This window comes from Carassius auratus, chromosome 24 (assembly GCF_003368295.1).
Source record: "Carassius auratus strain Wakin chromosome 24, ASM336829v1, whole genome shotgun sequence".
Lineage (NCBI taxonomy): Eukaryota > Metazoa > Chordata > Actinopteri > Cypriniformes > Cyprinidae > Carassius > Carassius auratus.
The window spans coordinates 13,616,559-13,643,534 of record NC_039266.1 but is presented as its reverse complement, the minus strand read 5'-3'; the positions used below and the strand labels follow the sequence as shown (position 1 = coordinate 13,643,534).

Genomic DNA, 26,976 nt, shown 5'->3' with positions numbered 1-26,976 from the left:
CGAAACAAAAGAATATCAAATAGCACAACTTTTAGCCTACGACTGAGAAATACATCTGCTACTTTTGAAACAAGAAAGGACAGCACAAACATCTTCAACATCGGTTCTCAGCCTAATGTTAATAATTTATGTTGTGTGTGCTTCTTTATGATTAATATTTATTTATTTACCGCTCTTCAATTTGCCAGCCAGTCATGCTTTCAAAGGCTTCACGGACCATCACAAAGAGAAGCCGTCACAAACTTCAGAGTTTACTTTCAAAAGCCTTTCAGCAGAGAATGTGCTTTCTCTCTTAGAGACGGCTCATTATTGTTATCTGTTGCCGCAAAGAAATGAAATATTTATGCGAAATAACCCTGGCATAGATTCTTGTCTATTGACCCTATGGAAATCTAAATGAATGGCTGCTGACCCTGGAAGCCCGTGGGCCGTCGGGTTTGCTTCAAGTGTGAATTCAGCATTGAAATCCTGTTCAGCTATAAGGAGAAAAGCATTTCTGTGTGACTCTTCACTTTATATCAGCGATTACATGGGAGGACGGCACATTACAGAGGACAGAATGAAAGACGGCTATTGTTCAGAGGAAGAGACGAATAACTGGGAAATAAAGTGGGTTTAACATGGCTAGAATAGCTGGACAATGTTTCTTTAGAAGTCTAAACGGGATTGTTTTGCAGAATGAATGTTCGCTCTTGTGACTCCACTACTCTGCTACTGTATGAGACAACAGTTTATGGGGCATCATTTGAAATATCTGCAAGTAATTTAAAGTTTTACTATCGCTACATAGCTATTATTCACCACCACCATCATAATCATCATCATCATCATCAAAGACATCATATAGCTTAAGCCTTTGTTGTTTTATAGTTGTTATATAACCTTTTTCTAGCTTAAATGATGAAGTTGAAAAACCTGCACTAGAGCTCTCCATGACTTAAGTGGCGTTGGGGTGAAGATCTCTGAAAATAATACTGGTTGATAAAGAACAGGCAGGATGAACTCGAATGCTCATTTTTAGTGATGATAGAACTGAGAGATATGGAAGCATATGGGTAGCAATATTCAATTTGGGATGTAATATGCAAAATGACAATGCAATATGTAAAATGGCAATGCATTTCTGTATTTACAATAGATTTGTGTGAGAGAGAAGTGTCCATTGAATTCCAATAATTCAGCTGACCTGCATCAATTATTCCTTGTAACCTTCAAAATGCATTTTTTTTTTCTTTTGCATTCCAATTCATTTGGACCCAAATAATCTGTTTTATAAAACTTTTAAATATTTGAAAATAAAATATTTTTCAACTAAAACCTTATTGTATGTGATCAGCAACTTAACGAGTCAATGAATGAAAAAAAATATAGTATAGTTATTACCTTGTTATTACTGCATTTACCCATTTTTAATAAAAATAAAAAAATCAACAAATTCTTTGAAATTCAGAACTACACATGAACGACAAACAATCACACACACACACACAAACACACGCATGCATGCACACACACACACACACACACACACACACACGCAAACCTATGATGAAAAATAATTATACATTTTTTAATATGGATGAAAAATCTTGTTTTAATACATGCGATACAGTTCAATGTCCTGATAAATTAACAATAAGTTTTTTATGAGGCATTTGCATACCGGCTGTTTTTTGATGTATTGCAGTTTTTTCTATTTATTTTACTCAAATTACTGATTAATTTTAGCATTAATACTGTTGCCACAGAAATATATAATAGTGCAAAGATCCAACTATAACATTACAGATTGTCTTTGAGTGATCACAACAAGATGTGAATGAAGTATTCACTTCATTGGCATGATTTTTTAAATCTTTAAATATGGTATACTTTGATCTGGATTAAAAAAAAAAAACTTATTACGAATTAAAATGCTATGTTTAACATTCTATAGTAAGAAATGCAGCCATTGTGGTTCATGTCAAACAACTGTTTATTATTAATTTTTTTTATATGGTACAAATTAATGTGACAGACTTGAAGCTGTTAAGAAATACACAAAGTGCAGCTTAACTGACCGGACAGATATTGCTCTATATAATACATACAGTTTTCAGTCTATAAAATTTAAAGCATCCTTAGCAGGTTAAACAGCTTTGGTTTCGAGGTCTTGAGAGTAATAACAACATTTCAAACTCGACTTTGAGTGTGTGTGTGTGTGTGTGTGTGTAAGCATGTATGTATACGAGTGTGTGTACCTCAATAAATCTACAAAGGTTTCCATCATCTTTCAAAAACAATTGAGTTGAACCGCAAAGTTTTCTTTGTTCCCCATTTATACGGGGCAATTCCAGGCAATTAAACTCAAAAAAATGTATCTTACATAGTGAAAGGAGATAAACAAACAACAATGCAGAATCGAAACAATAAAATAGAGGAAAGTCATGTAACAATGTCTGTTCTATACACGTGACCCTGGAAAGCACATCGTAAAGAAAAGCAGGTGCAACTACTTACAAACATATACACAAGTTTTGCTGTGAACCTTTGCAGAAAGGTAGCATCTTATGACATTGCTCACTACTTAGCAGGACAGTGCTGAGGTAATTTGAATGATATACTCCATTTAATCAGTTTTCTTCAATCAGTTACATATTTCAAGATTGTCAGCGACATTTAGCCATTTCTCTGTACAATGTGCATAAAACTATTGAGCTTTGGTCCAGCATTGAAAACATGAGCAGAGGCAAAACTAAGATTCTCGTCTCTTGGTTTGAATTTTTGGTTACAGCTTTATTTCATAAGCCTGTATACCTTAAGACGTCCTGTCTCTGCAGCCACACACAAATGCCATGCTTCTGAATTCATGAAAATGAACAGGATGGGGGAATTTCATCTAATACGATGTGAGCTGAGTCAATGCAATCGGACATCTTTTTTTTTTTTTTTTTTTTTACGCGAATCAAGATATCCGTTACGTAGATGTCAGAAGCAAGACAGTTTTTCTGTAACTTATCCCCATTGCGTTGAATTACATTTGCATAAATACCTCCGAAGATTTTCTTTTCAAAACATTTAATTTATTTGTAAACGGACTATTTTTGCTCTCTGTTTAAGTATGAAGTGAATATTCCAATCCGATCTCATGGCCATTCATACGTATTTTACGAGGTGGGTAATTCGTATGAATTTGTATGAATGTCCTACCTCTAAGCGTGCCAAAATCATATGAGTACAAATTTGTACGAATTAGTCACTGCGTTAAATGCCTACAAACTGGTTGCGAGATATCGCTGAATAATCATATCCAAAACAAAATACTTTAAACATTTGCTATCGTTGAACTGTTAGGCTATTTTAACATCAGCTTTAAAACGAACATCATACTTTCTTAGTTACCAGTTGACCACTGCTTTTTTTTTTTTAGTTGAAATGCTTGTTATACAGTATAAGAACTATACAATAAAAAAGCATAAGGAAAAAGAGACTAAAAGCAATTCATTACATTACTCTAGATCTAACTGTAATATGGGCTGAAGGTTTGTAGGATGGTGCAGTATTTGGGACACTGATTCTTTATTTTAATTTATATTAAGGTGTATATTCAGTCAAATGTTTCATCCAAGGTGAGTATTTCCAGTCATTTCCATCTGAGAAAGTCTGACTGACACAATTAAGCTTCTGCACCAAAAAAACCATAAGCACCAAAAATTAAAAAGACACATAGACAAAAGATAACTTGCATAACCCAAGTGATTTTTTTTTTAAAGTAATTCATCTAATTTACTTGAAATCTTTATAAGTATATACATGTATGTATGTATTTTTTGTCAAGCATAACGAGTAAAATAAAACCGTAACCCTAAGCTTTTAAAAATAAAATCATCCGATCACATGAAAATGATAAAATGGTTCAGGCCAAGGTATGACATACAATGTCCTTGTTCTTTGGCTAGGAGGCTTTGGCAACACCATTAAATAGCTTTAATCACAGCTGCAACGAATGTGGATATCTGTGGCATGTTCACTGAGAATCTCTTTGCGAAATATTCCTCCCAAGTGCACTCTTTCATGACAGATGCCTTAATGTTAATGAACAGAGTGAGATGACACATTTGACGATGGCCTTACAGACAGCAGAAATGTGACAATTTTGAAATAAACTTCTCAAAGATTTTTTGTTGTTGTTGTTGTTGTTTTTTGGAACATGTGATTTCAATTTGGTGACAATTTATCAGAAATATTTACATAAAAACCCAAGTGATAAAATAAGACAAAGATCAAATGTCACACCCATATACACCCATCACATGAATCTTTTTTTTTTTCTTTTCTTTTTTTTTTTTGCCAGTAAAAATGTAAAAATGTAAAACACATTTACAATTAAAAAACCTCAGGTATCAGATGCAACAAACTTTGGTAAGTAGTTTCTTCACCATTCTTGATTTAAACAAGACCCTTGTTCTTTATTCCTCACAGTCTGCTTATGAGTCAGTCCTAGAACTCTCTTTTTTCTAAACTTTTTTTGGTTTTTGCTTTTGTGATGATAACACTGACAAATATTTATTTTTGCCTTTGTTGACAGTTCATCCAGTCGATGGTGCATCGGATAGCAATCGTCCAGGTCTTTAAGTCCACAACCTCAGAAGTTTCGTCATCGGTGCATGTTCGCCTCATGGCACTCGTATCAAGCTAAGGGTGTTCCTCCATATTATCAACCATAGCGTCCATCGGTGCGACTGGCCCGAGCTCGGGCTGTTTAAGCCTCTTTATAGTGTTTTTCAACGCTTGCCTCTTATTGCAGAACCAAACGCGCACCACCTCGCGATCATAGTTCAGTTTCTCGGCGATTTCTGTCATCTCCTGACCGGAGGGGTGAGTATTCTTCTCGAAGTGGCTGTTGAGGATTTCCAGGGCCTGCGGCGTGAAAGAGGTCCGGCGTTTGCGCTTTTTGGAGGGCTCGCTGCCGATAAACTCGGTCAGGTTCTGCATACCGGAGCGATGGCGGGCTTCCGCCTCGGCCATCCAGCGCTCCAGCACGGGTTTAATCTTCTGGGCGCTTTTTGGGGTGATGTCCAACTTCTCGAACCTGGCAGGATATAAAAGGCCAGGGTTCAGTTTGCCTGTCAGACTGCTAGCTATAGTGTTCTCTTGGGCTTCCTGTGGTAGGAAAAAGTGGCTTCTCAGGATGGTGTGTCTGGGGGAGAATTGAGAGAGAACAAGCTTACTTAAGTGCCCAGACCGAGTGAGGGGTTTCCTGTCTGACCCAGTTGCCCAGAAGAAGGGGTCTCTTGGTTCAGGCTGCCAATGGGACAGAGTGTTTCATGGCCTCTACAGCATGGCTTCAGCTGGGAAATAATTTAATCTAAGCCCAAAAAGCTAGTTTGTACATTCCAGTACAGCATGTTCCTTAATGTGTTGCTTTGATTGACTCTCTGTACCCATGATGCATTGAACCAAGAGGACTCTTCCATGGGCCGGTCCAAAAACAAACAAGCACCTGACTGATATCATAAAGAATGATTTCATTTAATGGCCTTGCATTTGTCTTGTCTAGCTCTTCTGTACAATTAGATCCACAGATGGCATCACATACGATTAGGAATTCTATCTTCTCTGAGAAATTTTTAATACATAATAACACAAGCATGCAATGAAACTTTAAAAGCATTATTAATTCACAAATGGCTTAAATTATTCACTCAAACGCACACACATTTGAATACACTTCTCCGACTTTTCCGTCTTCCTCAAGCCACCCTGATGTTCATTTAATGTTTAATGCTAATACATTTTCACCTTCACTTTTGAATATGTCTGCAAGTTTATGGGGTCTCCAGGGAGGGAAATCAGTGTAATATTTAGGTCTTTGCTAATGCTGAAGAAACTTTTCTTTTCTGTTAAAAAAAAAAAAAAACCTATTGCTTACATATTCCTGGTAAAGGAACACTAGTTAGTATGCTATGTGACCTTTTATTTGGGTTTTCACTGAATTATGGGAATTGTTTTGAATAGTGAGAAGGCCATTTTAAAAGCAAAGAACAAAATAAACCAACTGAACCAAATAAAAATTTTAAGAAAGGAGGTGGATATATGTATACAAAATCACTAATAATGATTCATATTATATTCATTTTTTTATTATTATAATTAAGCATTACATCTATAATTATGAGTTATTTCATTAATATAAAATAAATTATTTTACATTTAATTTATAACTTATAATTACTCATTTTATATTATATTAACAAAAACAAATATATATAATTCTATTTTCAGACTTTGGGCCAGATTTACTGTTTTTTGGTGTTAAAATAGTACTGTCAGGATTTACTTAAGATGTGCAGTGTAGAATTAGTGCTGAAAAAGGCATAGACAGATTTTTTATATATATTTTTTTTTGCACCAGACCTTATTGAATATGCATTTGTCGAAGTTTCCCTTTCAGACACAAAATTTATTGAAAATATCCTTGCGCTAATTTGTGCTGTGGTATTTGGTCATTATGGAAAATAAGATGTTGTGTCTGCTTTCTTTAATTTGCACTTGTTAGTAAATCACACGCAGAAATCTCCATGCCCATCGGCACCGTTTTGGAATTGCGCGCTCGTGCTAATTTGCCCTTTTTATTAAACTGGCTCTAGGTATTTAATATATTGTTGAGCCATGGTTAAATTTTTTTTTTTAAAATAAAAAATGGTCTCTCTCTACTTGATGTCAAAGTAAACTCAAAATCAAAACCCCTTGAGAAGCACCGATCTGATCTAAAGCCTGTATAACCAGCCACAGAGTGTATAGTTACAGAGCATCCATAAAAAGAGCTTTTGTCTCCAATGACTCCACTGAATGGGGAGATTTCCAAAGTGTGTCTGTACAGCCTTTAATGGAGAGATGTTTCAGTGAGTTTCCTGACCTGCGCTCCTATCCAGCACATGGACATCTGTCAGGCAGACAGAGAAAAGCCCAGCTGAGAGAGGAGAGAGAGGTGAACTACTGCTCTCTGAAACAACACATAGTCTCTCTTGGTCCTGAACTCCTGGACAGGCTCCTGTGAGGAGGCCTTTGATGGAATCTTAACTGGCATTTGAAAAGACGCCTGAAGCGGGGGCAAAGGCCCTTGCTCTCCCATGTCCTCAAACGCAAAGACGTTTTTCAGCACAGAGATAAGTGACAGCACACTGTTCAATCCAACCGAGCAGGAAACAATACCGGAGTCCAGGCATATGCCAACTTATTTATTAAGTCATGTTTTATTCCATTTCTTAATTTTAGATCGTTCACTGCAATAATACTAGAAACAAGTGAAAAATTTCAGCTTCTGGTTGGAGAGCGAGAGCAGGACGTATAATAATGCTAATGCATGTGGAACAGGAAATCAACAAAAATCAAAGCCTTATCACAGTCATATAAAACTGGGTAGAGATGTAGCAGTAACAATATTATTATTCTTTTATTTTACTGTTATTATTTATTTAGTCATTTATTTTCCGAAAAGGAGGAAAGAGCAGGGATAATTGTTATTGTTCAATAATTAGTTAGTAATAAATGTGACATTGGTATAAACTTTGAAAAAGTCCCTCATATGCATCAAGGATTAAATTATTTGATCAAAAATACAGTGAAATTTGAAATATTATTAACAGTTTAAAGGAACGGTTTTCTATTTGCAGATATTTTAACATTTAATTTATTCCTGTAATGGAAAAGTTTTTTATTACTCCAGTATTTAGTGTGATCCTTTACAAATCATGCTATTATATGTTTAATGTTTAAAACAATTGTGCTGGTCAATATTTGTATTTAAAATATAAATATTTTGTAACATTAGAAACAATTATTATTATGTCTTTTTAACCAATGGAATGCATTCTTAAAATTCTATATATATATATATATATATATATATATATATATCTCTGTGTGTGTGTGTGTGTGTCTTATTATTTATCTATCTATCTATCTATCTATCTATCTATCTATCTATCTATCTATCTATCTATCTATCTATCTATCTATCTATCTATCTCTCTCTCTCTCTCTTTACATATATATATAATTTTCAACTTTTTTCGACTAAAATCATACATTAAGGTACTGCAGTTAATGACATCTACTATACGTCAAGGATGTTTGAGGCAAAATTTTAAAGGTCTGATCGGAACAGTTTTTTTTTTTTTTAGATGAATAAAGAGGGCAGCCTTAAAACAGAAATGAAGTGAGCAAACTGCAGCAGGAAAAGTAGGTGTGATTAAATATATATACAGTCATGTTAAGCAGCTCTTCTGCCCAATTTGTCGTGCAAATTATAGATGGCAGCTTTGCAGCCTGAGACATGAATCATTGATGTGAATCCAGTGTTTCGGTGTGGATTAATGTTGTAAATCCACATGGCTTAAAAGTGGAAAAGCGATTCCCATCTCGCAATTATGTGATGATATGACATCTTATGAGCATCCATGTGCAACGGTGCATGCAAAAGAGGGCCTGTGCCAAGGACGGCTGTGAACCACTCCGTGTAAAAGGAGGAAATTTTAATTTGACGCACTGAGTATGGTGTATTTAACAGATTTAAACAGACGATTATATTAATAATAAGATTTGAATATTTATCTACAGTATTTACTATATCCTTATTCTCAATAAATTGAGTATGTCAAAAGTCTATTTTTTTTATTTCATTGCAGTGATGTCAAATGCTTCACATCAGTCATAAAGCATCTGGATTCTCCAGGCTTTAATAATGACCCCTGTCTCTGATCAGTTTGACGATGCACCTTTGTGATTGTTCAGACGAACCAATAAAGCTTTTTTCCGCTGTGAACTATGAGATCGGACAAGATAGAGACATCTGTCAGGCCGAGTTTGACTGAGCAAAGACTACAAGAGCCCCAAGAGCTCAGACACTCACAAGCGAAAACGTGTTCACCTCTTTCCCCTCTTGTCTCTGCTGATGTTAACTAAACTAAAGCATGTGAAGTCTGCCTTTAAAGCCAAAAACACTCTGCACACTGTCATGTCCAATGTCATATAAATGAACAAATAATGAAAAAAAAACTCCCCCCTTCCCTTCTGACGAGATGAAAGGATGCATATAGAGAAAAACATCACATCACCTGTTTATTTTGGAAACTAATGGCTTTTAATGTATGCTATAAATACCTAAATAATGCATGTGGCTAAATATTTCATGCAGGATTTTTAAGACTTTCTGCACTAGTTTGAAGCTTCATAAGGAATTCCCTCACTCTCCCTCCACCGAGCAATTTCAGATTTTATCGTTCGTTCGTTGCTGATATAATAAAATTTTTAAAAGAATGTCAGATAAACACAAGTGTCTCATCAGATGAACCATAAGCCTTTTACAATCCCTCTGTATTAAAGTTAAAAGGATACAGGAAACTCTGAACTATAAACCTTAATTACCATTACCATTACATATTATTGATCCTCAAGATCAACAAGAAAATAAATAAATAATAATAAACACCTAAAATTCTTATTTATTATTATTATTATTTATGAGAAATTAGTTCCCTTTCAGTCAGTCACGTCAGAGGTTAAGACTTTAGAGAGTCTAAAAAACAAAACAAGCCAAAAAGTGTTACCGTGCAAGCTTTGCGTTTTGCACCCTGCCACGCAACTCGGGTACATAAGGAGATCCTTTGCAGTCACACGTTCAGCTTTTCACGTCAGAGCCAAGCCTTTCAGCTTCTGTGTTCAACCAAGCAAGAGTGTCTGCAAGACAGCATTTTGCAGTGTTGGAGTTACAGCTCTTCAGCGGGGGTGCTGGTCCAGTGCTGCTTGTGGTGTTTGGACGGTGTGCCATTGCTTGTCAAACTGCGGTCGCGATGTTGAGGGAGCCCCCTTGCTATGCCCTGTTCTAGTTCCTCATAGCAGCAGAGGACTACTTCAGCGTGTGGCCAGGGCAATTTGAGGATCAAAAAAAGGCCTTCTCTGCTGAGTGCATCTCAGCGGACTGCATCAATGCACTGCAGATCTAGGCTCTGTGTTTCCCCAGTCAGGGAAGGTGGCGTTAAGGGAAGTTCTGACCTGGAATTGATGCAGGAGCTAAGCACTGAGAAGGACCTCGCCCTGCTGGTGACGAAAGTCTTGCTGCGGTCCCTGGGTTGGATGATGTCCACCTTGGTGGTCCAGGAATGCCACCTTTGGCTGAACCTGGCAGATATGAAGGAGTCCGACAATCACCACTTCCTGGACTCCCTGATCTCCCAGGCTGGATTTGTCAGTGATGTGGTGGAGAGTTTTTTGCCGCGCAGAATCAGGTGGAGGCACCTCGTCGCTAACTGCAGCTCCACCGCCCACTCGTCACACAGGGGGCCCTCCCGCTGCCTCCACCGCGACTCCAGTTCGGCCTCAGCATGGAGCTGACAGCAGGATAGCGATGCAGCCCGTCTCCGCCCCTGCCAGGACCATAAAGTGCCAGAGCAAGCGGCGTCCCTGAGACAAGAAACACAGAGACTCTGGATCCTGCTCTTCAGATGGTGATGACCGCACCACTCCTTCCCCCAGAGAATGGCTGGGTGGAGAATATTTTGTTCCCTTTCTGTTTTTTTTCAGTGTTTGGTACCCAAACATTCAACAAAATAGCATTTTCATGTTTCTCCGGGTATCAAGAGGGCAGGTATGGCAGTGTGCAAAACACAGCCTGAATGCTCCTGTCCCCCTTTCCTTATGCCAGCAGGCAGCAGGGCCCAGTTCAAGGATGCTTTGTCTTCTCACGTGCCCCATGCACAACCATGGAATCAGGTAAGCATTGCACCACTCACTCAGACCCCACTCCAGGATGCTTTGCCTTCCCGGTTAGGTCCCTGCCCTTCACCTCGCTGCCCCACTGTAGGTACATTGATGGTAACCTTAGTCCCTCTTGTTTGTATCTGGGGTAATGGCTAGCACTCTGGCTCAGAAGAACCATCAGACTCTATTCAATTATTTCAGTGTCCTCCCAATTTCAGATACATTTGGTTCACCTCTGTGCCGAACAAGGATGCTCCCGTCTTGCAAATGGCATGATGGCAAAGGACATGATAGGACCTGTCTTTCCAGCTGATATGAAGACGGGGTTTTACAGCACCTACTTCATTGTACCAAAGAAAAGTGGTGGGTTACGACCAATCCTGGACCTGTGCGTTATGAACCAAGCCCTCCGCAGGTTCCATCTCAGTGGATGGACTAGCACACAGCTGGCCTCAGGGCCTTCACAAGTATGCCTTTTCCTTAGTGAGCCTTCTGGCAAAAACATTGTGCAAGGTTAGGGAGGACGAGGAGCAGGTCCTCTTAGTTGTGCCATAATGGCCTAATAGAACTTGGCTCCCAGAACTGATGCTCCATGCAACAGGCACTCCACATCTTCTTTCTCAGAGAGGGGGCACTCTCTGGCACCCGTGCCCAGACCTGTTGAATCTCCACGTATGGTCTCTGGATGGGACGCAGAGATTCTAGGTGGTCTACCCCCAGCGGTAGTAAACACCATCACTTCAGCTAGAGTGCTCTCTACAAGACACGCTTACGCACTTGTGGAACCTGTCCCTTGATTGGTGTTCTTCCTGGTGGGAAGACCACCGTAGATGCCTGTTTCCAAAAAGTCTGTCTCCAAACAAAGACTTGCCCACTGGAAAGTGGAGGCTATAGTCTTAGCATACCAGGCCTGATGTTTACTGTGCCCCCCAAAAATCAGAGCACAATATAAAGAATCAGTGCCTCTAAGAGAGGTATGGCATCTTCTTGGACATTGGCGCGGGGTGCCTTGACAGCAGACATCTGTACGTGTTGGGCAACACCCAACACGTTTGCGAAGTTCTATAATCTCTGTGTAGAGCTTGTGTCCTCTCATGTACAGATGGTCAGTAACACTGGACCTGCTAGGTGTCGATAACGCTTGCTGCGGCATTCCCCTCTATGGACCTGATGGGTGCTTGTCAGTTCAGTTCCCCTTTTGATGAACCCTGTTGAAGTTCAGGTGTGGCGGAACACCAGACACCAGGTCCAGAACTCGTGTGTATGCCCAAGGTCAGCCCTTGTGCTGGGCTAGGTGGCCATGTGTAGTGATTCCCCCTTTGGGCAATCCCACATGTGCATTTTCCATGGTACTACTTCCCTCATGGTAGGCCTGTGTCTTTCCCTAGCAGAGGTTTCTGCTGTGTAGGGATCTCACCCCAGGCGGGCTAAGTCTACCTCAGAAACTTTTCATATGGTGCACTGCCCTATGCCCAGTCCATTTGTGTAATTGCTACATGATACAATCTATACACAGGATGTGGCTTCCATATGGTTTCCCTGCTTGGGTACACTTTCTCAGTGTTATCCATTATTCAACTGTATGGAACAGCAGTGGCAGACACCTCTGTCCTGTCCTATCTTCTGCCCCAACTGGTGTGGGGGGACTTGTCGGCTTTCGCAGGGCACTGGTGGGGGTCATAATAGTGCTGCTTTCATAGGGATCCCAATTTGTAAGGCACTGCTGACTTAAAGTCGAACGTGACTAACTGAAAGAGAATGTCTCGGTTCCGTATGTAACCCTCATTCCCTGAAGGAGTGAACTGAGACATAACGTCCTGTCGCCACAGTTGCTGTACCACCGTTGTATGGCCAAGGCGCACCGTCTTGGCTCTTCAGCAAAAAAAATTACTGCATGTGCACTCCTTATATACAGGCGATGCGGGGCGGGGTGTGCAACACAAAGCTCGCACACCAACACTTATTGGCTTGTTTTGTTAACACTCGAAGGTGATTGGACTCTCTAGTGAGATCAATTCATCAGTCACTGCTGACATAACATTTCTGTTCCCTCCTTCCGGGACAAGGATTACATGCATAACCAAGGGCCCTATTTAAACGATCTGAAACGCAAGTGTCAAAGCGCGAAGCGCAAGTAAGTTTGTGGGCGGGTCTCGGCGCTGTTGCTATTTTCCCGGCAGGATAAATGGCTCTTGCGCCCGGCGCAAATCTAAAATGGGTTGGTCTGAAGTAGCTTCATTATTCATAGGTGTGGTTTGGGCGTAACGTGAAATAAACCAATCAGAGCGTCATCCAACATTCCCTTTAAAAGCAGGTGCGCAAGTTCCATTATGGATTGCTATTATTATGGCGTATTTACCAGGCGCACGCCAGGAGCGGTTCACAGCCGAGGAGACTGATGTTCTTGTAAGAGCAGTGAAAGACAGAGAAGTTGTGTTGTATGGGGATCGGAGAAACCCACCCAAAATAGCGTCGGTTAAACAGGCGTGGGAGGAAATAGCCACAACTGTTTCATCGATTTTTTTTCCTGGTTCTTGACGGACAAACCAATTTGTCAGATGTCCTTATATACATATATGTATTGCCACTATTGGGCAAACAGGTCTGATCCTTAATTACTACAATTAGCCTGAATAATTTGTTAGCAAGATTTATGCCTATTTTTTCACATCTTCGTGGCACACCACAATGATTTCCGTCATCTCATGTGTTAATATTTTTTTAGTGTAACAATTTATGAATCTTAATAAAAATCTGTGTAGATTATATGAGCAAAGTGTATGCGCGTTGTGCACGCTATATACATTAAGTTCAAGCATGCGCCCTTAAAATAGCATAATGAACAGCGCGCAACGCGCCACTGACTTTAGACTAGGTTTTTTCTGGTCAGTGGCGCAATTGCTTAATGGAACAGCAAAATAGCACCAGGGATTGTTTGCGCCGGAACACGCCTCTTTTTTTGCGCTGATCCGCCCAGGGAGTGCAAGTTCATTCACTAGTTTAGCGACGTGCTTCTGTGGAGGGAAAAGCGCGCTTTGCGCGGGTGCAAAATAGGAATGACACATGCGTCGGTGTACAAAGTCAATTGCGCTGGGTGCAAGATAGGGCCCCAAGACGTTTCGTATTCCTATCCTTATTTATTTCCAGTGCAGAAACCTGACTGTAATCTGTCAACACATTTGTCCTCTTTTTGGTGCAAATGTTCTCCAGATGTATACAGGAACTACTATAGTCCCCTCAGTGAAAAACTGAATTTTCACCATAATGATGACGTTAAATATTTGATTTACTAATGCTACAAAATCTCCCAGTTTATGTCCAAATCCGTTTTTGCCGGTCCCCTGTGGGAAACCATGTTTATTAAAAGTCAAGCTCTGTCAAGTTCCTTTCAGCTAAATGCCATGTAAATACATGGCAATGGACCTTAGAAATTAAGTGGTTTAAGTGCTTCTTGTAATACCACAGCTGATGCATTTTACATTAGTAACTGAATCTTTTCATACAGACAGTGCAAAGATGAGTGGATACAGGCACAGAAGGGACTAAAACAGATAGTTCTGACATAAATTGCACATCAGTTAACACCTCTGTTTAACATCTTAATTATTTGTAGTTAAATGTAAATAGGGTACTACTTGTATGTAAACCTGGGTGACATTAACGTGCAAAGTGGACTACTATTGATCTACCTATCAGTTGATTATGATATTGATTCATTTATGGTTTATACAAAACACACACACACACACACAAACACACACACATATATTTTTACTTCATAATTGTTTTTTTCTTCATTTTATAATATAATATAATATAATATAATATAATATAATATAATATAATATAATATAATATAATATAATATAATATAATATAATATAATATAATATATGTTTAAAACTCCATACCTGCAGATGGCAGACTGGCTGTAGGCTGGGCCTTCAGTTGCACTGAGAGCCTGGCCCACCTGAGTTTGAGTCAGACCCAGAGACAGCCGGCGAATTTTAAACGCTTTGGCGAATTCTCGAATCTCCTCCAGGTTCACACCATCCACCTCATTAGGAGCAGTCTGAGGATCTGTAAAACAGGAGAGAAAAGAATAAAGCTGCACCTCTCCATTCACAAATTCATAACCTTGAAACAATGCAATGTTAATCCAATTTTACCTGTATTTTATATCGACATTGAAGACCTTTTAGCTATTTCAAGCAGATGCTTGAATAAAACACAATTTCTATGAAATAATTTCCGTTTACTTTTTTAATATATTGCATTTATGCTTTTGTTTTGACTTATCTTTATCTTCTTGTTATTATATTGCATGATCTAATATAACAGGAGTATCTCAAGAGTCTTCAGAGAGTAAATGCATATCTGAATTTAAGTATAGTATGACAAGAATGACTTAAAAATAGCTTCCATTCATCTTTTATTCCAACGTTATTTTTCAAACATTGACAGATTTTTTTTTTTTTTTTAAGATATTGTTTCTGATTTCCAGGCTTACATAAAAGTGTAAAAGACAGTGTCATTAAAATTAACCCTACGTTTAAATATTTTCTTATTAGACAAGCTGGAATTACACTTCTCAAATGAATCTTTTCGTGAAATTCATTTAAAAAATGCCTTTCTAAAAGCAATGAATATTCATTTTAGGCTTTACTATCGGTTGTTTTGCTATAAAAGATAGAGGTATGCAAACATTCTATTTAAATTTGAATCATTTAGCAGCTTTAGAAATGCACTTCAGGGTCTGTTGTTTCAAGACGGCATTTTAGAATGACTGGGTATTATACATCACTGCCAGGTGGTCTTACATCTTGCTTACATAAGGAAAGTTTGGTCGGTTAAATAATTCATGGGCGTCATTATGTATGAATTATTAAAAGAATCCATCAGACATATTTAAAATCAAAATCTATTGAACCAGCACCCTATCACCCCATATATTCAAATCCGATTTTGAAACCTGAACTTGCTCCTGTGCAATACTGAAAATTGAGTTAAATGCAGCAGTTTTGTATTTTGATCACATAATAATCATTTATGACAAACTGTCAGGGCACAATGCCTTTTGCCTTGCTGTTGCGTTCAATGCTGAACTGTTAAAATGAATTCCTTTTTTAATAATGTTCTTAGATTTAAGAATTTGACCCCAAAAGGACAACCATGACCCAATTTCATGTCTCAACCAAAAAGTGTGATTTGATACTGTTATTACAATTTCCACCAAATCAAATGAAATACAAAAAAAGATTTGCCAAATGCAAAACGTGAACGGTCCTTGAAAATAAGCTTTTTTTTTTTCCATCTGAGCTGAACATGGTGGCTGTGGGGTCAGTCAGACCCCCCCCCCCCCCCTCCATTCAAAACATATTCTGGGGAATTAACGTTATCCAAGGACATCGCAACAAACACAATGTGGCATGGAGAGCTGTGCCACGGCGGTAAACTGATGAAATGAATAGAGAATTCTTAGGGTATTGTGTATGTTCAGAACAAAACAAAATTGAAAAAAATAAATAAAAACACAACATTTCATTGGTTAAATCCACAGCAAGTTGATCAATGGCAACTTCCTGTTTATTGAATTTAAAACTCAATTGCAGATGGTTTACGCCAATTGGCTATGACAAATGAGAATTTATCTAAGTAAAACAGTTTTTAAAAGGGCCGCCGTGGCTCTGACAGGCTGGAGGGAGTGATTTATATGTGGTGCTTCTCGAGGCCAAAGCCGCTCTAAACATAACCTCCTAGTCATTAGATCTATAGTTTGGTCACCTGGATGACAGAATCAACTAAAATCCTGATAAAAACAGAATGAAAAGGCAGAATATTTTGGTAAATACTCATTTAAAAAATATTTATCCATCAGCTAACATTTAGAGACATGGTGCACACTCACTGCTGACTAGCTGCCCGACGCTAAGAGCCGAGGATGAGGACGATGATGTTGAAGAGGAGGAAGAGGCCTGGTGGAGGGGGCTCTGGCTGTGGGGCATACGGAGCAGACTCGGCTGAGACACCGGAGGAGCCTGGGAAGTCTGACAGGCCTGCGGCAGCTGTGGATATACACACATCAGCTGTTATACACACTAAAGTAGGTGAACAACAACACAGTGTAAATAGATTAAACTCCGACAAAAAAGTATGATTTATATATATATATATATATATATACATATATATATGGTACTTCATCGTGTTCATCACATAATAAGCATTCACATTAATTATTATGTTAAAACTCTAAAAGTATTATTTGATTTGCAAACTTTTTGGTTGTTTTTGGTTAAACATGACAAGTTATCATTGCAAATAAGCTGTAAAATTGGAAATAATTTACACAGCAGAGGTCAATAAGTAATATTTGCACACTAAAATCATGTTGCCAAATATTGTTTTCATCTTGTGACTATTCTATTATCTAAAAAAAATATATGTTTTATGTTCTTCTCAGCATTTGTAGATATACTATGCATCACAATTTTGCAAATGCAATTTGATCATGAGATTAAAGAAAATAAAATAAAGAGGCTAATTGCTATTTCAAGAGAAAACTAATTTGGAGTCATGTGGTTGTTTACAAGGCAAAACTGTTGAGTCTTTTATTAGAAATGCATAGCCTGTTTATTAGAGATGAGAAATGTGGACGGGTGGAGATTCTAGAGGTTGCATTCAATTTCCCATTGAACATGGCTGTCAGATACTTTAAAGTACACAAAAAGAAAGAGCGTTTGGCTATTCAGCACTGAAACCTTAACACAAAAAGGAAAACACACACGTTTACTGAGCCCAGAAATCCAAATTATGTGGCTACAATATGAGTCATTATTATGGGCAATGTGGCATGACTGCGGCACCATACATTTTCATGTTTTATGCACCATCGAGCGCCTCTTGTAGATGGTGCATCTCCACTCTTCAAGAAAGCAAGCGTCTCATCTGTCTAAAAGTGGGTTGGCTTCTCTCTGCTGTTCTCTTGCACTATTAATTCTCCTCTGTGTGTTTGTGTTTGTGCGTGAGTGTGTTTTTCTTTGGATGCTGAGAGATGTCAGTAGTGTTGCACACACTGTCAGAACTGTCGACAGGTCTGTGAGAATTACCGAGCTTCAGTGGATCTCTCAGCTGCCACCGTGTTTGACAGCCATAAATTATCGCTGCATGAAATGTTTGGGAGTCAATTGAAACGCAGACAAATCCATAAACATTATTACAAATGCATTACTGCGTTTACATCCGTGATCAAAGGTTCCAGTAAATATGACACAGAGTTGCTCCAACAGAAATGAAGTTGACCTATAGATGCTTTTATAGTCGACCGCTGTAGATTATAGGGTGGGTCGGCGGATAATATGCATGCCTGTATAGTCTGTTGTGTTTTGCACTGTTGTTAGGCTCTTTAAATGTGTTGTCTTCCTACCTTTTTGATTATTATTTGATATCAGAGTTTGATCATTGTTATTTGAGGATGATTCATATGAAAGTTTGATTATTGTTATGCATTATTATAGGTGCAAGGCCTTTAAATGCAGTGTTACTGTGCAAAGGGCTGTATGATTGGGTTCTCTTGGCATGCACATGTTTCTGGCATTGATGTTGTTTATTATAGGTTACTTTAGGATTGTTAGGATATATGCATATTTCAGAAAATGTCAGCACATCAGAGTCATTTTCAGCACTTTAAATGTTACTTATATTGAACATTTATATTAAATTTTTTGTCTAATAAGCTTCTTATAAAATGCAAATCAACACACCATAAAATCATTCTTTTAAGCAGTCACTGCATACCTGCTGTCCAGGTTTAATGGGTGACAGTGTGATTCCCTGGGTGTTGATCACTGGCAGGATCTGGTTGCCAATCACAGTGGCTATAATCTGGCCCTGTGCATTGGTCAGCAGCTGCGGTGTGATTGGCTGGACCTGCAGTGAGGGAGTGCCGCCCCCTGATTGGCTGGAAGGTCCTACCGAATTTGGCATCAGAGGGATCGTACCAATGATCTATAAAGAAGGAAGGGAAAGAGAAATTAAATTCAGATTCAATTCTCTCAGAAATCAAAAATATTTAATCTACTCTATCAGTAATTGTTTTTATGTTTTTGATAGTCTCTTATCCTCACCACGGCTGCGTTTATTTAATTAAAAATAAAACAATTTATTTTTTATTTGAATTTATTTTAAAATATAATTTATTCCTGTGATGACAATGTATTATTAATATATTAATATTTATATACACAACATTTACACAAACACATATCGCTTCTTGCATGCATATTGATTTATGTTTGTGCAAAATTATACTTTTATTACTGGCTCGGTATGATACAGTGTTATTTAGTTGGACATGACAAAAATCATGAACACTCCTAATCTTTGTACCTGACAAACACAACAAAGACATCAAGCAAGAGCACTTCATATACTCTGAGGACCTCATCAGTGTCAGAGCATCAAAGTCCTCAGATTTGACCGAATAGAGGGCTACTTAGTACAGGGTGGAGAAAATAGACTGTATAACCTTTTTATTTTTGAGGGAGGCTTGAAAGACATACACACACTCATACATTACCATTTGCACTGAACCACAAACCAAGAAGAACGTACACAATGTACACACAGACACAAGTACGGGCACATGAAAGCCCCCACACAAAATGTGCTCTCTGCTCCTCTCTAAAGGTCAGGCTCTGAGTACCTTTATGTGTGCTGGTGCACACCACTGACTGTATTATCTATCAGAGACCAGAGGAAAAATCTGTGTATGTGTGTTTATGTAAAATGCAGAGAAGGGCCGAGTTAATAACATAGCCTCTTAACCACTAATCCCCCAATATAACACACACACACACACACTATTATAAGTCTGGTCCTAGTATCCATAAGGGACGCCCTCCTCCCACAGTCCTTTTCTCTGGTCCTCGTACCCCCCTTTCTTCAGTTGTCACAGATCAAAGGCCGTAACCCTTTGTAGCTGCAGTGTTTTACCTCTCAAGGCCACAGCTTCAATGAGCCATGTAGCACAACTGCGCTGGAAAACGCCTCCTCCTCACACACAACTACGGTTTATGTCAGTGGAATTGCAAGACGTAAGACTTCTTTCATCCGAAGCACCACAATTACACTCACAAGCAGCATGCAATGCATTAACGAAGGTGATCAAAATGCTCGAGTCACCCAACAGTGCGTAATAAAAAACATTTTCCTTTTTTTTTTTTATACCCATTATACATATATTAGTCACCATGACATCAGAATTGACGGAAATTTTACTACCTTTCAAAAGTTAACAAGGCTGCATTTATTTGAACACAAATATGTCATTTATTCCTGTGAAGGCAAAGAGTGCAGAGAGAGATCCTTTAGAAATCATTGTAATATGTTCATTTGCTGCTCAAGAAACTGTTCTTATAATGAAGGTTGAAAATAGTTTTGCTGCTTATTATTCTTTTTGGGGAAACACTTTTTTCTGGATTCTTTGATGAATAGAAAGTTCAAAGGAATAGAAAGTGTATTGTATTGTATAGTGTTCCTGTAGCTCAATTGGTAGAGCATTGTGCTATCAAGCACAAGGTTGTTGGTTCGATTCCCCGGGATCAAATGATAGGTAAAAATTTATAGCCGGAATGCACTGTAAATCGCTTTGGATAAAATCATCTGCTAAATGCATTAATTTGTATTGAAATCTTTTGTAACAATGCAAAAGTCATTACTGTCACTTTTAAAAAATGTAATGCAACCTAGCTGAATAAAAGTGTTAATTTCTTTAAAAATAATCAATACTGACCACAAACTTTTGAATGGTAACGTATATGTTCCTGGTCTTCTTATGAAAGATTTACAGTATAAAAATAAATTCTTCCAAGATACAGATTCTTCCAAGGTCTAAATGTTTGTTTGCCTTTGTGATCATGTTCCAGGAAGATAGTGGTGCTACATAATGGACTTTATGCTCACCGATTAAGACTCAACTTTCACAATTCAATGAATTCAATTAATGCTTTCGGATTTTTTTTTTTTTAAATCCACTCTAAATATAATTATATATTATGTCATCTTACAACTTTAAAATAGGTTGTAAATGTTGTTTCATGATAATATATAAGCTGGATCCTTGACTTAGGTTCTTTAAAAGGGGGCTACAGCAGAACTGCAAGAGGTCTGACAATAATATTGAATAAAAATACAATATTAAGATTCATTATTATTAATACAATATTAATTTAAGTAAATCTAAAGTTAAGATCCCATTGAAATTAAAACAAAACTAGTTATAAGTTTTTTAAGGTTTTAGATTTACACATTTGAAAGCTGAAAACATTGATGTATGGTTTGTTAGGACAGAACAATATTTGGCTGAGATAGTAAAGGTGCAAAAACATCTCACCTTTAAAGTTCTTAGTAAGACATATTTTTAATAAAAAAATACGTTTTTATATATGTATGGTAGGAAATTGACAAAATATCTTCATGGAACATGATTTTTGCTTAATACCCTATTGATTTCTGGCTTTAAAAATATCAATGATTTTGACCCAAACAATATACTACAATAATACTATTGCTACAAATATACCCGTGCTACTTAAGACTGGTTTTGTGGTCCAGGGTCACATATAATACACAATTACTGTGCTCTGCAATGAAGAATCATAAAGAATGTAAATACATTAATATGCTTTGAAACACAGCGATGCCATTTTTGCCACTAAGAAAAGGCCAGAAAAGGTTAAAGACCCTTGGCCTAGTAGTATGAACATGAGCTGTACCAATGTGCAGACACATTAAACTGTGGTACTCATGCTAGAGGTGCAAGTTTAAGTCTAGCACACACTTTTTTTTCACTTTTCCTCAGTGTGTGTGTATGTACATGTGTATGTATATGTCTGATACACCACAAAGCCTGAAAAAGCACCATTGATCTATTGCGTACAATTTACCCTCGCCTGCCAGCAGACCCCCAGCTGAGCTAACAAGCTCTGCATCTGTATAATCTCTGACCGTTCCTCTCCTCCGCCTGTTCCCTCCTCTCTTTGACATAATGACGATGGAGCGGTGGAAAAAAGGAGGGCTGACTATGTGTAATTCACCCTCAACACGGCTCATTTGGTTGCGTTGCTTCACATTAAGCGACAGATAATTTATCTCTCTCTCCTTCCCTCCCGCCGTTGCTCTTTATCGCTCCCTCTCAATCCTCCGCAGCCCTCTCTCCTGCCACTTAGCATATTTTATTGTGCGATGTGGCGCTCGTGTCCCCCGACGTGGCATTTGCATGCCGTCTTGTCTCAGGGCTTGTTCCGCTCAATTATTCACTCTCATTGGACTAAGTGGCTGCTCTAACAGAAGCAATAATACAGCACGCGAGCTGACAGCTACATACTGTCCCGGGCTTCTCTGAATAGCCCCGCTCACAGCGCTCTCAGCTTACTGTGGGATGCAAGACTTGTTTTACACCTGCAACTGTATTAACCGCACACAAAAACTGCACTGTAAAAAACACTGTCAATCATTTCGGCCATTTCTACATCATTTTATGAGGTTTCAGAGTTTCGATTTGATTTCTTTCACAAGTTTAATCAATTATGCTGTTAGGCCTGCACTTTGTGTACTCGTGCCGTACTTTCCAGCATGCATGCCAAAACTAAATTATGCTACATGTACGTGTGTCTAGTTGAATATTTGTATTTATTGGCTCCTTGGTCCGTACAGATCATTTTAATAGGGATATGTCAAGGCTAGTAATATCAGCTTCATGATTAACACTTAACCTTTCAAATCTACTTCATATAGAGGCTAAATCAAGATTAAAAATGATTTCAGGGAAGAAACTAAATTTTGAAGGATAGTTCACCCAAAACTGAAAGTTCAGTTATTCCTCATGTAGTTCCAAACCGGAATGCCTTGCTTTCATTTCATTCTGATTCTTTATTTTGGTCATTTAGGCTCAACTTAAAGTCAATTAAATCCAGGGTTGGTTTAGATCCCAAGAACAGTCGTTTTACAAAATGTCTTCGCTTATATTCTACAGAAGAAAGTCAGTCATACAGATTTGGAACGATATGTGGGATGACAGATTTGTAATTTTGGGGTAAACTAACCCCTTAACATTTTTCAATTCATTTCAGTAGAAATGACAGTGTATGATGTTTGTCCAAAATAAAGCAGCTAAGCTATAAAAAAATAATAATAATAAAATGCAGAAAGACAAATTAAGTCTAAAATGGCTTCCGTCAACATCTGACATGTTACGGTTGACATGTTCCTCATAAATCTGTATAAGCAGCAAATAAAAATCCATCTGATTTGGTAAAAGCATGTGAAACATATGTGGACTTTCCCGGTGACTCGATCATGTTGGGTGTTTGATGTAAACAATCTCCTGAAACATTGTCAGCCGATCCGGCATAAACCTGTGCTACGCTTCTAAATCTGATCATGTATTTTGTCTGCATGAGGAACACCTGCCTCAAATGGCAGGAGATAAAAGAATTACTATGAAGTAAATTCTAAAGGGTCCATATATTGTGTCATACGTTTGTCAATAACTGTTTTTTTCTTATACTATGTATTACTTCCACACTTTATATGTGTTTTACACTGTGGTGAGCCTTCATCTCCTTCCCTCCTTTTCTCCCTCTCTCTCTGTTTCTCCTCTTTGAGCAGAACTCATTAGGATTATACTGGCAGTGATTCCCAGGGAATGTCATCTCTTCCTGCAGCCAGGCCAATCTTCAGTGTTAGCCATGGCCGCCAGGCAATATCCCTGCCCATTTTCTGCCCTACTGCCCGCTGTTTGGAGGGGAATAGGATGGGGACACATATTGGGAGAGAATTCCAAACTTCTAACACCCGTCGCTGTGAAAGAAAACACAGATCAGAAACGGTCAAACACTGCATTTTCTGATGCAGTCTTGGTCAGAGTTTTCAATTGCTTTGGTTAAATTGCTTCGGTTGTGGACTTTAATGGCAAGAAGGTTTATGCTAAAACAATAGCACATTATATTACGCACCCATATTGAATGTTAAAATATTGCATTTATAAAACAAAAGAACTGTCAATTACACAGTAGATACATTATGTTAATTATCATTAAATTAAGATTATATCATTAATTTAAATGTAAAAATAAGTAAAGTGTTATTACAATTGGAAAATACTTGCACATTTTAAATGAACGTTATTTACATTTACATATTTTCTTTCTTTCTCTCATTCTTTCACTATTTCCCAATTGAGTCTTAGTCCAAGTAAATTTAGAAAGAATGAGATGGATGAAAAGTTACAAATTCAGAGGAGGGAGATGTTTAAAGCCAAACAGTTTTAAAAGGCCTGGGAATGTTGCCGCTGCTATCATTCAGGTCCAGAAGATACTGCAAAGGTCATTGTGGTAAAAAACTTTGATCTTCCCACTCATATGATTCGAAGCACACAAAAAGACGAATGACTAGCCTTGAGAATGGATGGCAGAGGAGCATTTCTGTAAATACTGCTGTAATGTTTGCTTTATTCAGACCCTGTTACACATCTGCGAAAATACAATACAATACAAAAAAAAAAAAAAATGTTTTCATAGTCACCTCTTTTATAATGGTTAAGTCCTTAAATTTTTTGGTTTCGCAATGAGAAATGTTAACTTTGTTTCTTTCTCTTTCTCTCTCTCTCTCTCCATAAGACATTTTTAAACATAATTTGTAAAATTATGCATTTTACAGATAAACACATCAGGCTAAGTTATATCCAAGGAAAAAACTTCGATTGAAAGTGTGTTATTCTCAGACAATGGCCTGTCGCGATCATAAAATCTGAGCTGACGATACATTTTCAAACAAATATACGCGATTGATACTTAAATTGTATGATTTGTCACTTACAGTGTAAGCATAATACATTATTTTTATATTTTACTCAGAAACATAAATATGTTAATGCTGTGAAAATGTTGTTCCTTTTAATATAATATAATATAATATAATATAATATAATATAATATAATATAATATAATATAATATAATATAATATAATATAATATAATATAATATAATATAATATATATGCAGTCTGATAAAACCTACAAGCCTTCATTTCACAGGGCAAATTGTGACTGAAGTTGAATGCACATTTATTCCATTTAGATCAAATGACATTGATTACAATTAATAATCACAGCAGGCCAGCTCAAATGCAGCAACATTCACTATTTACTTCCTTTTTTTTCAAATATCGACTAACACTCAATCCTCCACAAACACTATACGCATCCTTTTCTAAGACACTGTTGCAATCTCTCATCCCAAATGAGAAAATATTCAGCTGTGTGGCAGCTGAGGGAAAACTCTGCTGCTTATAGACTGAGCTTAAAGCAACACAGCCACATTTGTGTTATTTTAGTAATCTAATATCTGGCCAACATTAATGCCTAAGAGCTAAATCAACACCCAAACCAAACAAAGAGTGCTTCAGTCTAAAGTAACACATTGCCTCATCCCTTTACTCCAACCTTTTCCTTTTTTTTTTTTTTTTTTGTTTGTTCTGTGGCAGCATCTGCTGTTCCCCTGGCCACGTCTGGGGCCTGTATTAGTATCATTTTAATGTTAAAAGCAAAAGAAGGGCGGGGGATGAGGCTCAAAAGGGTGGTGGGTGTTTTAGCAGGCTCAAACTGAATAATGTGCGTCAGTAATAAGGTCGAGAGCACAGCCTGTAGCCCTGGGCTTTGACCGTCTCAGTGACCTGATTATGTCAGCCAGTGTCAGCCGCCACGACACTACAAACACACAGCGCATCCCATCAACGGCATCGCCATGCCGATACGTCCAGCCAAGCCCTGCAGGCTCCTTCAGTACAGACAAGGCCATACCAGATCGTTAGGTAACGTCTACCGTACACACTTGGCATCTTTTCATATGAGTGACAATTTATCAAACACCGAACAAGTAGGGAATCTAATTTGTTTTTCATATAGACAAGAACTGTGCATGAATCTCAATTCAGTTGTACATAAAACATAAAAATATTCATCAAAAGGTGATTCCTGAAAGAAGAAGTAGTTCTTAATTCAAGAGAGAAAGAATATTATATAGTAATAGTAATCGTCTATCATATAGTAATAGAAATCTGTCTTTTGTTAAAAGCTGAGGAAAGTCATTAAAACTTCTATTCAGCAACGGTGTTAAATTGTGACAAAAGCTTTCTATTTTGAATAAATTCTGATTTTTTTGTTTGTTTGTTTTTTTCAAACTTTTTAAATCCTCCAAAAAAAAAAAAAAAAAAAAACACTGACAATAAATCTAAATATTTGAATGATTTCTGGAGGATTCTGTCTAGTGACTCTGAAGAACGCAGTAATGACTAATGAAGATTCAGCTTTGCAACCACAGGGATTAATTTTATTGTAGTTGAGGTTAGTTAGTTGAGGTATAGTTGAGGTTAACCAGGGCCCAATTTTTTTAATTACTTTAATGCATCCTTGCAGAATAAAATTAATTCAAAAAAATTTTTTTAAATACCTGACCACAAAATGAACATTATTATATGTTTATTACATTCATATATATAAACCAATATATATATATATATATATATATATATATATATATATATATATATATATATATATATATATATATATATATATTGGTTTTAATGCACTTCAACAACAAAAGATATGGAGACCATTTTCCCCTCCCTTCTGAGAATAGATAAGCTGATTTATTGGACTTCCTTTAACATATAAGACATCATTAGATATTTGTGATTACATTTACAGCCAAAACTGTTAAAAGTATCCATAAAGCCTTCAATACGAGCGTGTAGGCTGCATAAAGAGGCCCCCAGCGTCCGATTTCTCAAACAATGCTTTCTGTCGTATTACAGAAGAGAAAGTGTCAATGCGAGGATGGGAATGAGACAAGGGTTAAGGTAAATAATGCCGTGTATAGCGTGAAAGGGCACATTGGCTATACAATCTTTCCTTTAATATGGGAGCGGTGCACACCTGCGATAAGATGATTCATTAGATAGGGCCCTGGTCTGACAAGCCTCATCGTTCAAGCCTCTGGATACTGATGGAACAATTCTGCAGCCGGCCCCGTAAATATGACAAGGTCAGCATTTTATCCCCTGCACTCCCACACTGCTGTCCAATCTAAACACAACGCCCCTCTCGGGCTCGCTCTATCGGGGCTAAAGACGGGGCACGAAGGTCAGTACTGAAGACTGGATTTGGGTTACA

The 26,976-nt window shown here is 37.7% G+C and overlaps 1 protein-coding gene across 2 annotated transcripts in view; it reads right to left on the bottom strand.

Moving 5' to 3' along the window:
• Positions 1–1,957: 1,957 nt before the first annotated feature.
• LOC113042347 (POU domain, class 6, transcription factor 2-like) overlaps positions 1,958–26,976 on the bottom strand; it is a 94,336-nt gene continuing 69,317 nt past the window's right edge. The window contains exons 7-10 of one of the 2 annotated variants that reach the window (XM_026201143.1): positions 18,538–18,747; positions 16,649–16,805; positions 14,652–14,820; positions 1,958–5,179 (exon numbers count right to left, since the gene is read on the bottom strand). In XM_026201143.1, the coding sequence (XP_026056928.1) occupies positions 4,675–5,179; positions 14,652–14,820; positions 16,649–16,805; positions 18,538–18,747 (1,041 nt within the window). In that variant the 3' untranslated portion in view covers positions 1,958–4,674. The remainder of the gene's footprint in view (positions 5,180–14,651; positions 14,821–16,648; positions 16,806–18,537; positions 18,748–26,976) is intronic. The other variant, XM_026201144.1, reaches the window with a different exon arrangement.